Below are 16,397 nucleotides of genomic sequence, written 5' to 3'. Positions count from 1 at the left end.
CCATTTTTCCTTCATTTTTGAGCAACCTTGAGAGCTTTTGAACGAGAATTGAAGGGCTTTTGACAGGAAGTGATTGGAGGTAAGTCCTATTAACTAAATAGATGATTATATTGTGAAATCATCTTCGAAATTCATGAAAATATAGCCAAATTATAAGAAATTAGGGCTTGAAATTGAAATTCTAAATTTGGTATTTGGGGGGCCATTTGTGGTCTGATTTGAGAGATTTTTGTATGTATAGACTCGTAGCGAGATAAGGAACCCGATGACGTAAAAATTTCTGAGTTTTTGCCAACTTCGTGATTCTTGATATTTTTCGATTGTTTTCGATTGGGTATTGTTCCCTTAATTGTGATGTATTCGCTCTGATTTTGGTTAGATTCGACGCGCGTGGAGGCCAATTTGAGGGGCAAAGGCGTTGCGAGCTAGAGAATTAGCCAGTTCGAGGTGAGTAATGGTTGTAAATGATGTCCTGAAGGTTTGAAACCCCGGATTTGCACATCGTAGTGCTATATTGAGGCAAGATACGCGCTGGATGATGAGCGTGGGGTCTTTCAATACTGAGGATTGTGACTTGGTCCATCCCGATTGATGATTTTACTGAATATTTGACTGAAATTCATTTGCTATCACCATGATTTGGGTTGATTGTCATATTTGGGCTTCGTGCCGACTATTTGAACCCTTCGGGGATTTTTATCACTGTTTCCTCACTACTTTACTTATTATTTGAACTCAGTCCTGTTGATATCTACTGTTTTACAAACTCAGCCACTTTTACTCAGATTTGAAACATTAATGATATTTCTACATCATGTTTTGAGCTGAGAACTATTGTTTTACTAATGCCCAAGGGGCTTGTGATGATTTTTGGACTGAGTGAGGCTGAGGGCCCAATGTGAGGATATGCTGAGTGATATGAGGCCGAGGGCCTGAGATACTTTATATGCCACGAGGTGGCTCGAGTGATGTGAGGCCGAGTGCTAAGTGATGATGCCACGAGGTGGCTTGATATAGCGTTTGAGCCGTAAGAGGCCCCTCCGGAGTCTGCACACCCCCAGTGAGCACGAGTACCCATTATGCTGAGCGATTGATACTATGCCCGAGGGGCTGATATAAGTGATTGTGAGGTAGCCCGCGGGGCTGATACTATTCTGAGTGATTTATACTGAGCCCGAGGGGCTGATACTGTACTAAGAGTGAGCCCGAGGGGCTGATACTATGCTGAGCGATTGATACCGTGCCCGAGGGGCGGATTTCTACTTGTTATTTACCTGTTAATTTACCAGTTTTACTTGTTTTAAAAGGAATGTCATTTGATTTCTTCACTGACTTACTGCTTTAAGTGATTTTTTACTGCTTGATATGGAATTGCTCTGTGCCTTTACGTGTTTTCATACTTTCAGCCATTATTTATAGTTATTACTCACTGAGTCGGAGTACTCATATTACTCCCTACACCGTGTGTGCAGATTCAGGTATAGCAGAGTCCGCACCTGAGCGCTGATTCCGTCCAGGCTAGGCAGTGATTTGGAGTTACGAGGTAGCTGTTGACGCCCGCAGCCCCTTGTCCCTCTTATCCTCTATCATTTATGTTTCTTCAGACTGTTGTATCGGACTCCGTACTTGTAGACCTATAGCAAATTCTGTAGTAGCTCATGACTTGTGACACCCCGGTTTGGGCTATGTCGGGATGGTTCCTGCTGTTATTATCGTTAAATTCCGCAATTTATGAATATTATATTATATGTTATTACTGTTATAATGATTAATTGTTTAAAACGGGTGTTCTGTTTCGGTCCAGCTGGCCTTGTCTTCACGAGAGGCGCCATCACGACCAGGTTCGGGGATTGGGTCGTGACACTAGTTTCACTGAAAAGCCTTGTGACCAATTTTGCCGCAGACATAGCAAGGTCCTTTCGACTTTTGAATATGGCCCTCCGGCTTATTGAAGTAATTCTGCTTCTTCACTTGTCCTTTCTTCTGGCCTTTCTTCTATTTTTCTTTAAACCTATCTTTCACAAAAGTACTAGAAGATTCTACAAGGTTAGCTTTAGAAGAATTAAGAGAGAGAGAGATTTCATCTTATCTTTAAGCCGTTCAGACTCCTCATCTTTGAGACGGTTTGCTTCCTTAGTCCTCATGTGACTGATCAGTTCTTGAAGAGTTAAGTTTTTCTTCTTGTGCTTCAGTTGATTCCTGTAATCACTCCAGGAAGGTGGAAACTTTTCAAGCAGAACATTAGCCTGAAGAATTTTACACATATCCATGCCCTCGTTCAAAACAGCAGCAGTCATGTTCTCATACTCGTGAACATGTTCCATGATTGGCTTATGATTAACCATCTGAAACTTGATCCACTTTCCAACGACATACTTCTTTTTTCCCGCGTCATCAGCACCATATTTCTTCTCCAAACTATCCTATATGACTTTAGCAGATTTATAATTTATAAACAAATCAAAAAGATGGTTAGTCATATGATTAAGCAGATTCCCTCTTACTGTATTATTATCCTTTTCAAATTTCTTCTTAGTAGTATCATCAGCAACAACAATATTGGCAGAACAAGAATTATCAGTAACAATATCAACATGAGGATAGTTAAACAAAATATAATCAACTTCTAATTGTTCAAAGAAAATTAAAAGTTCCTAGGACCAACGCTTATAATTGTTTCCATCTAAAAGCTCAAGCTTTGATAGATCAGGAAGTGTTTTGTTCAAAGTAGTGACCATTAGTCAATATTATATATGAAAAAGCTTTTAAAGTGGAAGAAAATGAGTAGATAATATTGATTAAGAACAAGAAGGAAAGAAGAACAACTTATCAAAAATACTGTGTCGTGGCAAGACACTGCCTTGAAAGCGATTTCGGCCCGATTAGGTGCAAATCGTTAAGGTCGGTCGCTCCCCAAGGTTCCACAACACCTCCAAACACGTGCACTCGTGGCTGGAAGTTTAGAATTTGCACAAAACAGTTGCCCAGAAAGAAGAGAAGATGAAGGTAGTTGTTACAGAAATTAAAGAATGTTGTAGGAAGAAAAGTAATGATTAGCAAGATGGATTCTTGGTTAAGATTGAGTGATTATGATGGCTAATCCATAACCTATTTATAGGCAATTAAGAAGGTTGCATGTATGACAAGTGTCGAGAGTCTTTTGACACTTGTCCCATTATATTAGTCCACTTGGCTCCAATATTGACAAGTGTATCTTGTCTTCCATGCATGAAGACATATGGTAGATTTGCATAACCATTCAACACTTGACTTTAAGGCTTCATGCAAGAGGCCACTTGAAAATAGATAGGACATTTGAAAAACAAATAAAAAACTCATGGCTATTGGTTGTAAATGGAATTTCAAAAAGAAAATTTTGACTTTGCATTATGAATAATTCCAACAAAAGTAAATTAATTAAAGAAAGATTTGGACGATTAAACAATTTCATTAATCACCAAGTATGATATTTACAAAACACAGCAAACAAACTCAACTTGCTGCAACCTGAAACTCTTCAGAGCTAAGAAGCACACCTCCTAGGGAGGGTTTCTCCTTAACTCCGATCAAGCAGTAGCAGTTAACTAATATCCTCCACTATATACCCTTGCTAAAATTAACAATTTTCAACTACACTCTTAGATGCTCTAATGTTACAAACATAGGCTATATCCCTAGTTATACTATCCAAACTTCTTTCCAAATCCTCAAAAATTTCTGCTACTCCTTTCATTCCATGTAGCATGTACACTCTCTGCATATAGCAATTTAAAGATTTGAGCTTGTTTAGTTCTTCCCTTTGCCATTCTTAGAATCCACTGTAACTGCTGCTCTCAGTCAGATCCCATTTTAACCATTGTCACACTCCTTTTCTACCCCAAAAAATATTTATTATGAATTATTGTGGGGTTAAAAAAAATTTCCAATTAAAGTGACAAACTTGAGTAGGGATTATTTTATTTTATAGAGTCGCCACTTAGAATAGATTTTTGGATATTTCAAGTCACCTTTTATTTGAATCCCTAATAAAAGGAAGGTTTGACTCTATTGTTATCGATCTGCGAAAACAAAGTCCGGTCATTCAAGTAAGGAATTCTTTTGACCGGGGAGAAGGTGTAAGTCATTCATTGAGTCCCGTGGTTCTAGCACGATCGCCTTATTGGCTGTATTTTGCTTATATTTGTTTTTGGAGAAACTATGTCTTATTAGATTTTCATGTAGCGTTTAAATTAATTACTAATGAAATTGAGTTGTAAAGTTATTTTAATAAAAGAAAAATTAATTTATTGAGATTAATTAACTATGAAAAAATGGGCCAACTTGTTATTTTAAGGAATTTTTACCTCCTATAGCAAAGGTTAATACCTTATTTATTTTAAATAAATACCATTTAAAAAAATTATATTCTATCGATACCTTTTAAGGTTTATAGCAAAATATTTAATTTTGGTTACTTCCTAGCCTTAAGCCACTAAATACGCTATTCAGTTATACTATTTTCTTTCTCTCTCTACTTTGATACATCCCATTCTCTGAAAACACGATGCCCAATCTCAAAATTCCTCTCACCCACACTATTTTCTTTTCATTCCGATCAATTCTTGCACCAAAAAATTTGAATTGCGATTTCTCTGTCATCAATTCTCGCCACGAGTTTCGTTCACATATTGCCCGATGCATTCGAGAGCTTGTCTAGCCTTTGCCTTCCTGAAAAACCGTGGGGTGATTTCCCTTTTGCAGGGTTTATAGCAATGGTTGCGGCAATTGGGACAATGATGGTGGATTTGATAGCTATGAGTTATTTTAGGAGATCAAGAAAGGAGATTTCTCTGTTAAGGTTACTAAAAGCAAATCAAATCCCTAACCAAATCACTAAAAGTAGGTAATGAAAATAAGAAGACGCGTGTTGTATCTTCAAATCTCAAAGGTGTCGCGTGTTGTATCTTCAAACATTGCTACGACGGATTCGCCGGAAATTAGAGTTTGTTCTTGAACAAAGACAACGGAGTTTGGGGTTGAGCAACATATTTTCTGTTAATATATTTTAATGTATTTTCATGTATTTCATTGTATTCATTGTCTTTTTTTCATTGTAATTCAATGTATCTTGTTGTATTCCATGTATTTCATTGTATTCACTGTCTTTTTTTTCCATTGTATTTCAATGTATCCCGTTGTATTCTATGTATTTCGTTGTATTCAATGTCTTTCTATATGCCATGAATGTATTCATATGTTGTTTTAGTTAATATAATTTATGTATCCAGATGTATTATATAATTTCTCTGAAGATTGCTATGTTTTTTGGGGTATTTTTCGATTGATAATCTTTTTTATAACTAAAAGTACAAAATTTGTATGTTATAATTGAGTTTGTTGAGTTATACTAGGAGTCTGTTATGTTAATTGATTCACTTTCCGTTTTAAAAACAGTGTAATCCCATATTTCACGCCGTGAATACAGTCGAATACAATAAGAATACAATAATCTGTCCACCTGTAATCCCATGTTTCACTCCATGAATACAGTCGAATACACTCGAATACAACAACTGATTAGCTGGACTTTCCTGATTTATGCCTATTTTTGCTACTGTATTCATGAATACAATAGCTTAAATACATCAAATACATCTTATAACCACATAAAAGGTATCTATAATCCGTAATATAGCAAATAGTATCTATAGATGACTAATTACTACTAAAAGATAGTGCTTTATGAAAATTTCTCTTATTTTAAAGAGTGGGCAGCCAATGATTTAAATACAAATGGTTTAACAACTTTTGGGAAGAAATGAGCTAATGAACTCTAAAAGTTTTGGGCCTGTTTCCTTGATTTATAGTAGAGCAGACCTAGCAGAATTTTTAGGTTAGGCCCAACCTTCTTCTTAATTTCTGAATTTTAACATAATATCAATTAAGTTGAGGCACACGTATGTCTTAGCCAAAATAGAGTTCTGTACCTTTTCAAAAGATCAATAATTCTTTTAAAAAAAGAAAGAAAACTTTAAGCTACAACAGCAAACAAGAAATCAAACAAACATGACAAAAATAATTAAAAAAAAAAACTAACAAAAAAGGATGGATTACCTTTATTTAGCAATTGTTACCAGCCAAATCAAATCATCCCACTCAACTGGAAAATGCATACTCACTTGTTAAGATTATATACTTGACTAACATATTAAAGTAAACTAACATTGCAGACAAATTTGTTCGGTCAACACCCAAAAGTCGAACTTAATGAAACTATACTAAAATCTATCAACCTTCAAACACCGCTATTTTTTGTATCATGTTAAATCTAGTCCATGTAACTTGATTATCAATTCTTGTTTAGCTCTAGTATCCAAACAATGATAGCATGGGCTTTCTATGAATACCTATCAGTAGTACATGCTCATACATACTCTTCTTTTGATAAGTAGACAAAGTAACAAGTCTGAACCATAACAGCTAGTCTATGATCTTTAGAGTGACTACACAAGATTAACATAGTGCTTCAACTAACATTAAAGGAAGAATAAAAGTTTCAACTAACAGTTACATTTTCACATGGTTGAATCATACATACTTCATTAAAACACTTAAAACAACTAGCAAAATGAAACCAACTCTATTCCAACAATCCAAATAGGTTCAAATCTTGATTTATTACTGTAAAAATCTGCATCACAAAGGTTCAAAAGTTATCTGGGTCAAAAAAAATAAATACAATAATGAAGAATAAGAGCTTAACAATAGAAGCAGCAGAAAAAACAATAGCAAAAATAGCAGAAAGCAGCAGCAAATTCGTGTCTATACAGCCCGAAAACCTTAGAGAAGAAACCCCGAACCAACTCTAAAAGACTTGATTTTTAAAAGAGTTTTCACTCTAAGAAACTCTCACAATTTCAGCTTACTTATTTATGTTCAACTGTTGATTTTTCTCTCTAAGTTTTTTTGTGCTTTTTAAAGTGTAAAAGATAATGGCTAAGTGTGTTAGAGTGTGTGTGTAAAGTGAGGAAAGGGCAACGCTTAAGTAGGCAAAGAAAGCCCTTTTTGGATAGATTTTATTTCACCAAAAATCTATCCAAAAAGGACTGACTTTGTATGCTAATCACTGTTCAACGGCTCTCCAAAAGGTAAAAAGATAGCCTGAAAATTTGCTATAGCAGAAGCAAGGAGAAAAAAAAAATCAACCACCCTACTAGTAAAAAGTAGGCTACTAGTACCCTATTTTATGATAAAATAACCTAAACTTCAGCTCTTGCAATACTAGTATCAACCTATGTGATTCAGTCCAAACTAAGATAGAAAAACACATAACTAGACTTGGAAATTGAACTATAAATCAACTAAGGGAAACTCAGATTCTAATAACTAAAACTCAAACAAAAATAAGTATATTATCCAAACTAACTAATTGAAACTATTTGCTTAACATATCACGTACCAACTAATTGTTTCATTAAAACAACAATGACTAAACACACACTTGAATAAATAGAAACTTAAAACATTAACAACTAAAGAGCCCTAATAACCAATAGACAAACAACTGCTAGTCAAACCAATAAAAAAGTGATTACACAAAATATCTACGAACATAGGCGAAATAACAATGAATTTTATACTTTAATAAAAACTATAATCAAACAGTAGGAAACAACAATCGTGGCGGCTAGGGCTTCCTAATCTAAAAATCGTGGAATTTGAGCGTGTGTTGAGCGATTTCAGTTGGAGATTTGGAAAGAGGAGGTTGAGGTGATTAGATGGTGCGATTTTGAGGTGGTTTGGAGTACGACCGCCACGGTGAGTGATTTCCAGCGGCGGAGCAAAGCGACAGTGGGCGGAACTAGCGGGGAGAGAAGGGAGAGTGAAGAGAGAGGAAGAAGGAAAGAATAAAGGAAAAATAGGGCAAAATTTTGGCCTCTCTAGGTCTTAAATACCTAGGAAAGAGATCAAATGATGGCCATTAGATGAGGAGGATATGAAGGGCTGAGATTTGATCTTCGTTCACATAATAAAATGATGTAGTTTCATCATGAAACTACGCCGTTTTGAACCAAATCTTGGCCAGCCATTTTTGGACCGAGTCAGTGCCATTGGGACACTGATTTGGTTCGATTGTTTTGGCCAAATTTCATTAAAAAATGCAACTATCCCAAACTCTTATTCCCTTCTTAATTGAATTACAATCAAACTCCTAAAACCTACACATACACACATAATAAACATGAAAGAAGAAAAGAAAAGAGCTAAAACTACGCATTTACAACTGCCCTCTTTGCTCGAGAATATGAAGAGTTTTCGTGCAAAGATAGTGAATGTCATGACTAATTTTGCTCACATATGTCCAATGGACCCATTTTTGGAAAAGGTGACCGAACCTTGCCTCCAAGGTTGCCTACATATCCTTGTCTATAAAGGAATTAGGTCAGTGTAGTTCTTAGAAAATTTGGTAGCTGCGACTACCGGACATTGGAGTTAGGACTGTTGTTACTGCCGTTACTGTTACTGTTACCGTTACTTGCTGCTTACATCAAAAGGAAAAGAAGATAACTACATATCCCTGCACACTAAGAGTTACAAAATTCCTGTCTATGTGTCTTCTGACATCAAATCTCGATTCTTGACTTGCTCGCTTGTGTGGACCTTAGATTGGATTTTGATGCTCTTTGAAGAAAAGATTATTGCTCATTCTCAATTGCTTGATTTCCTTATCAGAATTTGGGAAAGTAAAACTTGAGAAGTTGGGTTGTTGACACATTATCAAAGCTAACTCCAACAATCTTGTGATGGAAAGACTTTTTTCTTCTGATGAGAAATTGAAATTGCAAACTCTAAGTCGTCCAATCTACGCTCTACCATAGGGGCCCGCAAAGCCATCAAAGACGAACAAATTTCTGCCTTAGTTTGATACTAAATTTTTTTTGTGAGTTATTAGAGAGAGAGAAATTATCTAATCTATGAAAAGAATACAAAGACTGTAGTATAAACTAGCTATATGAGGATAATAAATCGAGGTGGGTGGGGGGTGGGGGGAGTACCCTGTATTAAAGAGAGATAATATAATCAGGGGTTGGCACCCTGTATCATTAAGGATGAATGTAATCAGGGGTTGGCGGTATCACTAGGAAGGAATGTAACCGGGGGTTGGCACCCCATATCACTAGGAAAGGATGTAATCATGGGTTCGTACTCTGTATTACTGAAAAGGAAATATAACTAGGGGTTGGTGCCCTGTATCACTAAAAGGAAATATAACCAGGGTTGACACCCTGTATTACTAAGAAGGAATATAACCAGGGGTTGGCACCCTATATTATTGAGAAGGAATGTAACCAGGGGTTGTACCCTGTATTACTGAAAGGAAATATAGCCAGGGGTTGGTACCTTGTATTACTAGGAAGGAATGTAACTAGGGGTTGGTACCCTATATTACTGAGAAGGAATGTAATCAGGAGTTGGTACCCTGTATTACTAAAAGGAAATGTAACGAGTGGTTGTCACCCTGCATTACTAGGAATGAATGTAACAAGGAGGTGGCACCCTGTATTACTGAGAAGGAAATATAACCAATGGTTGACACCCTGTATTATGGATAAAGTGTTGAATCCATCTAGACAAAAAGGTTCTGCCTGAGTTAAACTACGTAAAACAACCTGAACGAAGAGTATTTCTACCCGAAAATATGAGTTGGATATCCCTAGGCGAAAAGTTTCTACCCGGGTCAAGCTATGTAAAACTGGCTAAGCGAAGATCACTTTTACCCAAAATATGAGCTAGATCCCCTAGGAAAAAATGTTCTACCTGAGTTAAGCTACGTAAAACAACCTGAGTGAAGACTGGTTCTACCCAGAAATGTGAGTTGGATCCTCCTAGGCAAAACGGTTCTACCTAAGTTAAGCTATGTAAAACAACCTGAGCGAAGAACACTTCTACCTGAAACTATGAGCTGGATCCCCCTAGGAGAAATGGTTCTACATTGAGTTAAGCTACGTGAAACAACCTGAGCGAATAGTACTTCTACCCGGAACTATGAGTTGGATCTCCCTAGGCAAAGTGGTTCTACCTGACTTAAGCTACGTAAAACAACCTAAGCGAAGAGTACTTCTACCTGAAACTATGAGCTAGATCCCTCTAGGAGAAATGGTTCTACCTGAGTTAAGCTGCATAAAACATCCCGAGCAAAGAGTACTTCTACCCAGAACTATGAGCTAGTTCTCCCTAGGCGAAATGGTTCTACCTGAGTTAATCTACGTAAAACATCCCGAGCAAAGAGTACTTCTACCCAGAACTATGAGCTGGATCCCGCTAGGAGAAAAGGTTCTACCTGAGTTAAGCTACAAAAATGGGAGGTGTTAACAGTAGTGATGCATGTTGAAAATAAAAAAATGGAGATTTTGAGGAGCTTATGTTTAGTGACATTCGTCCTTTGAGAATCGCCATTCTGCACTGCTTTGTTCCTGCTTCAAACAAATAAAAAATTTGTGAGTTTTCAAAGTGGTGGTTGGTTTGTTGCCTTGATGCCCTGTGTAGTTTGAATTCACAGCCACTCCACTGTTGAAGAATTGATTCTATCAGTGTGGTAACGAGGGGCTCAGATACTCTTTATTACGTTCTAGAGACCTCGGTTTTTTAACGTTTCCCATGAATGTTTCATACCCGGATGTCCATGATACCACTAATCCTTAATGCAACACAATTTTCCTTTAAAATCAAACTTAGTTGTCTTGCACCCAGTACCAGTTTGTGTCTGTAGTGCGTATCAACTTTTCCCATGAAGCAAGTCTTGCTTAGGTGACCTTTTTAGTTTCTTTGAGGCACTTTGTTTGGCTTATCAAAAGATATGGCAGATGGATTTGTGCCTTTGTCAATGCCGTATATGCCCCAAATTATGCTCGGTATTACGAGGAAACTATAGCTATTTTTGCTGCCATTTCTTTGCCTCATTTTAAGCTAGATTAGACCAAAAGGGACTTAAAGAAAATTATGGGTAAAAAAACAGAGGAATAATAAAAATAATTGTGTTTAAGTGGTGTCCCTTTCGGGGAAAGGAATAGGGAGACTTATCTAGAGGTATGTGATGACTTCAATGAACCATGACATGCATTTTGGATTGGACGCCTTATCCGGCTGAACTGTCTAATTCTCAAAATCTGTCGTAAACATTCATCTTGAAACTATCTTGGTTGTACTCATGCTGGAGTATCAAAGACCTCAGTCGGCTACTAGCACACTTTGCGGGTTTTCACTAACTGACCTCTCTCATTTCTCTGCTCCCTGTCGCCTCGTGGTACCTGTATTGGTTTTCACCAATAAGACACTCTCATTTCTCTGCTCACTGCCGCCTTATGGTGCCCATACGACTTTTCACCGATAAGACTCTCTCATTTCTTTTTTTTTGTTATTTTTTCTTACTAAGGTAATGCATGCAACATGTTGTCCAACACCCTTGGCATGGTGATTTGGACATTCTCAACAATCGGTCAGAAAGCCTTAATGGGAAAAGGTAAAATGAACCTGGAACTAAATTACAACTTTTGGAACCTCATATAGAATTACCATAAAAATAAAACAAACTTCTGACCTAGTTTTGGAGTATTAGGATATGGATTTCTTGTTGTGATGGGACCTAACATAGGGTAAGGCTGTGTGCACAGTGAAATCTGGGAGGACGATTTCTCCTCGACTAAATACCTCGAAGGGTGATCCCGGAATCCCGGGATCTCGGGCCTATCACACCTCTCAAGTTCGGCCGGTATCCTGCCAAGAATAATGTCGACTAAAGCCTCGATAAATGCAGGGATATCCCGAAGAATACATCCGAGGTCGATAAGGTCTATTTAAGCGGCTCGATATCAGCCAACACGTACATCGCAAAGTTAGCCAGTTGTCCCATCCTATTTCTTTTATCACGCAACGTATCTTGTACTAAATTGGGACTTCCCCCTTTTTATAAAAGGGGAGTCCCTAACACCCTGTAAAGGCAGATCTCCAACCATTCTACTCAAGTGCAATAATATCTTCTCTCTCTTTCTCCTCTCTAACTCGCTTGCCCTTACTGGCTCGAAGCCATTTAGCTTTATTGCCTTCTTATCTGTTCTTTGTTTATCATTTGGTATAAGCTCGAAGCCACCTTAATATCTATCGTTCTCTTACTTGCTCTTCGTTATATAACCTAGTAGTGGCCATAAAGAGCCTTGTTTAATTATATCCTCAACTGTTATCCCATCCCTGACTAACCTCGATACCTCGAACTCGACCCTGTCATCGACCCCGAGGTCCCTTATCGATTAGACCTACACCCGGGCAGCAGGTCCTTCGGTTCGATTACTATCTCATTTTAGCTTACATTTCATCATTAAACTCTGTATTATTAGCATCAACTGATCTAACAACTACCTCGGGAATAGATCACGTATTTTTAGAATCCCATTACAAATTTAATTATTGTTACCATTTTCACGGTAAACAGTTTGGCGCCCACCGTGGGGCTAAAAATAATAGTGATTATTTTCTTGCTGGTTTCATTGCACAAACGCACAATATCCTTCACACTTTTTCTTGTCCAAGATCCTTTAATTTCAGGTCAAAATGTCTGGTTCGGTAAACAGACTCGAGAATGACAACCTCAAAAACCATGGGAAAAATGGCGTGGCTGTCCCGATCGCCGGAGCACCACTACAAAATCTCGATAACGCGCCCGGGCCGATTCTAGCGGACGCGGACTCACAGGACGTACAACAAGTCGACGAAACTTCTCACACTGGCAGGAGCATACTGCACAGCGACCGACTGGAAGCTTAGAAAACCCCAGCCCGGGAAGAACAGGAAGTCAGTGTTCATGTTATTTTTGAAATGTTGCAGGCATAGCAGCTGTCCATTGCTTAATTACAAAGCCATCCGAGAACTCCCAGCACAGCGGCAGCAGAGACAGCTCCCCCTGCCGAGCAAGTGCTGAAAGATCAAGCAATAACGAGTCAGTGGTTGACCCCGCCATAGTAAAAATGCTTGAGGACCTCACCAAAAGGATCGAGTCAGGTGAGAAGATGATTGCACCAACGATAAAAAGGTCGAGACCTAGAACTCTAGGGTGGATCATATCCCGGGAGCACCCCCGGTCCTGAAAGGTTTGGATTCGAAGAAGTTCATACAAAGGCCGTTCCCCAAGGAAGTGGCCCCAAAGCCCATTCCTAAAAAGTTCAGAATGCCGGAACTCCGTAAGTACAATGGTACCACCGACCCCAACGAACACGTTACTACCTATACCTGTGCAGTAAAAGGTAACAATATAAAGCATGACGAGATCGAGTCCGTATTGCTAAAAGAATTCGGAGAAACTCTTTCGAAGGGGGCCATGATGTGGTATCACAACTTGGCTCCCAACTCCATAGATTCATTCGCCATGTTAGCAGACTCCTTCGTAATGGCACATGCTGGAGCCATCAAGGTAGCAACAAGGAAGTCTGCCGATTTCAATATTAAGCAGAGAGAGAACGAGATGATACGAGAATTCGTGTCTCGCTTCCAGATGGAATGGATGGAGCTTCCGCCAGTATCCGATGACTGGGCAATACAAGCCTTCACCCAAGGCCTGAATGAATGAAGCTCGATGGCCTCGAAACAGCTGAAGCAGAACCTGATCGAATATCCGGCTGTGACCTGGTCGGATGTCCACAACCGGTACCAGTCAAAGATCAGGGCTGAGGATGACCAACTGGGATCCCCCTCAGGCTCAGTGTACCCAAACAGACTCCTGGTAAAAGAATCGAAACCAAACAAAGAAAGGTACTAGCCGTACCTTGAAGGCAGAAGGAATGCCCCAAGGCACAACCTACCTCGCAACGATCGGATGATAGATCGAGGACAGAACCCTCGAGGGTTCGTCAATAGAACTAGGTCTAATTGAAACATAGCGCCGACAAATGTGCCCCACTTATTGGAATACAATTTCTGCGTCGATGTTTCAGACATCGTGTTCGCTATCAGCAAGATCAGAGATGCCAAGTGGCCCAAACAAATACAGTCAGGCCCTTCGCAGAGAAATTACAACTTAGTGTGCGAGTTTCACAACACGCATGGTCATAGGACCGAGGATTGCCATCAACTACGAGAGAAGATGGCTTGACTGCTCAACAAAGGGCACATTCGGGAATTCCTAAGCGATCGGGCCAAAAATCAATTCCGAGAGAGGGAGGCAACCAAGTAAAACAAGGCAAACGAGCCATAACACGTCATCCACATGATCATGGGGGGCGCCGATGCCCCGAAGGAACCCGTAATGAGAAGAAAAATAATATCCATCACCAGAGAAAAATGGACTCGGGGATATATCTTCGAAGACGCCCTCACGTTTAGTGAAGAGGACACCGAGGCCTTGTCTCAACCCCACAATGATGCCCTGGTAATCTCCTTTCTTGTAAATTATTTTCAGATAAAACGTGCACTCGTAGATCCAAGTAGCTCGCCCAATATCATCAGGTCGAGTGTGATAGAATAGCTCGGGCTACTCAAACAAATCATGCCCGCCTCTCGGGTCCTCAATGGATTCAATATGATGAGCAAAACGACTAAAGAAGAAATCGTCCTTCCGGTTACCGTGGCTGACACAACCCGAGACACCAAATTCCATGTCATCGAAAGAGATATGAGGTTTAACGCTTTATTTGGACGGCCTTGGATACACTGCATGAGAGTAGTACCATCCAACAGGTGATAAAATTCCCGACAAAGGACGGGATCAAAACCATCTATGGGGAACAACACGTGGCAAGGTAAATGTTCACTATACACAATGTGGTACCAACGCTCCTGCCTCTACCCCCGAATAAGATAACGAGCAAACCCGGTCTCACCCCCGGTCGAACTTGATAAAACAAAGTAGAGATCCACGTTGCATCTCCGCCCCGAGCAGTGACAATAGACCAATCCCAAGGCATCGCCGACATATCTCGTTTCAAGGTACGACCATTCTTTTTTTTAATATTTCAAATTCGGAATTAATCTTCGTGCAGGCACCCAACCGGGCTGCCGGGATGATAGTGCTATTGCAATACCTCAAAGCCCCAAGGGCGCACCCGTTGCACTCTTTTACTTCGACCTAGTTTTTATCCCAGAAGAAAGGTTTTTACCGTCATTGTTTTTAATAAGGCAACGTCTGCGAGCCACTTAAGGGGGGAACTCCGCAAGAAATATTCAAGATTATCCCTGCGGCCGACTTTTGAATAGGCGATGGGCATTCCCTCCGGAAAGCTTCCCGTTCGTAGGAGTTTTGAAAAATGCCAAATGAGGTCTCCTGTAGAAAAATAATGTGTCAGACCAAATGGCCGATATAATCAGGCCCCGTCGGTAAAAACATATACTATTGTACCAAGCAATCAAAAAATACCTTTTGCCAAAAAAAGGGGGGGAGGGAACTCCTTCTCAGAGTAGGGTAACAAGTTCTTTCACCAAAAATGTCCAGAAAACTCGGGAACGGACGCCAACAGTTCAAAACGCCCCGACGACCTCCAGGTCGAAGCTCTGAAATCACAAAAGATTTTCAGGCAAGACAAACCTCCCAGCGATTTCGACCCAATATAGGTCGACTCAACACAATGATATATATTGCGACAATGGATCGAAGAATGTCTTTCAACATCCAATTCTCCAAGCAAGGAAATCATAGTGTATTCCCGGCAGGAACCTTTCCACCAACCACGTCCCAAGATACTCGGAGACTTAGCATCAGCAATTCAGCACCCGCACAACCCCAAGGTTGGAACTCCAATCTCAAAAAGCCCATATAAAGGCAACTCCGAAGCTCACGAAAAGCGGTCTTCACGCTTAAACAAATTCGATGACTCAGAGACTGTCATTCATCGCCAATCGCCATGCGCTGGAAAACCCGAAACTGTAAAACCCCTAGCGGCCTGACTCGGCGTAACCAGATATATTCTACATTACAAAAACTGTAAGACCTCAACATGCATGACAAATTTAAGACCTTAACAGGCATGACAAACTGTAAGACCTTAACAGGCATGAAAATCCCAAAGTTTAGGCTATACGTCACATTTATAAGAGTCCCGAAAGGGCATACCCTTGGTGTAGATGCCTAAACTATCACTCGAGATCAAAAATGGCTCCGGCCAAACACATATGACTACGGTCAAAATGACTAATACAGATAAACTAATGCGACTCGAGGACGCCCGACCGTTGCTAAACAAAAATCGCAAGCCACTGCTTCGAATATACTTCAAAAAGAACCGGTTAAAATAGGCTTCCCTCAACAGGAAAAAACGAGCTTCGACCATGTTGGCTCCAAATCAAAAAGCCTTCGACTTACTCATCTTACGAGCTATGAACCTTCTGATGTGCTCGAAACATCGCCGGTAACTACTTGAAATCAAGGTTCTTCTAGA

The 16,397-nt window shown here is 39.5% G+C and overlaps 1 protein-coding gene across 1 annotated transcript; it reads right to left on the bottom strand.

The window, feature by feature from the left end:
• Positions 1-2,039: 2,039 nt before the first annotated feature.
• Positions 2,040-2,738, bottom strand: LOC138875800 (uncharacterized). Its single transcript, XM_070154669.1, has 3 exons — positions 2,666-2,738; positions 2,505-2,623; positions 2,040-2,423 (listed from the first exon to the last, which is right to left on the bottom strand). Exons 1-3 carry the CDS (start codon positions 2,736-2,738, stop codon positions 2,040-2,042), a joined length of 576 nt encoding a protein of 191 aa, XP_070010770.1.
• Positions 2,739-16,397: the final 13,659 nt, after the last annotated feature.

This window comes from Nicotiana sylvestris, chromosome 8, assembly GCF_000393655.2.
Source record: "Nicotiana sylvestris chromosome 8, ASM39365v2, whole genome shotgun sequence".
Lineage (NCBI taxonomy): Eukaryota > Viridiplantae > Streptophyta > Magnoliopsida > Solanales > Solanaceae > Nicotiana > Nicotiana sylvestris.
Note: the sequence above shows the minus strand (reverse complement) of the source record. Positions and strands in the feature narration are given on the sequence as shown.

Bases quoted from the DNA above. Each gene is read 5' to 3' on its own strand.
- LOC138875800 (XM_070154669.1), bottom strand. From the start codon at position 2,738: ATGGTCACTACTTTGAACAAAACACTTCCTGATCTATCAAAGCTTGAG. The intron at 2,624-2,665 runs GTTGGTCCTAGG...AACAATTAGAAG, and splicing joins AGATGGAAACAATTATAAGC to TTGATTATATTTTGTTTAAC. The intron at 2,424-2,504 runs GTAAGAGGGAAT...AAAGTCATATAG, and splicing joins TTGAAAAGGATAATAATACA to GATAGTTTGGAGAAGAAATA.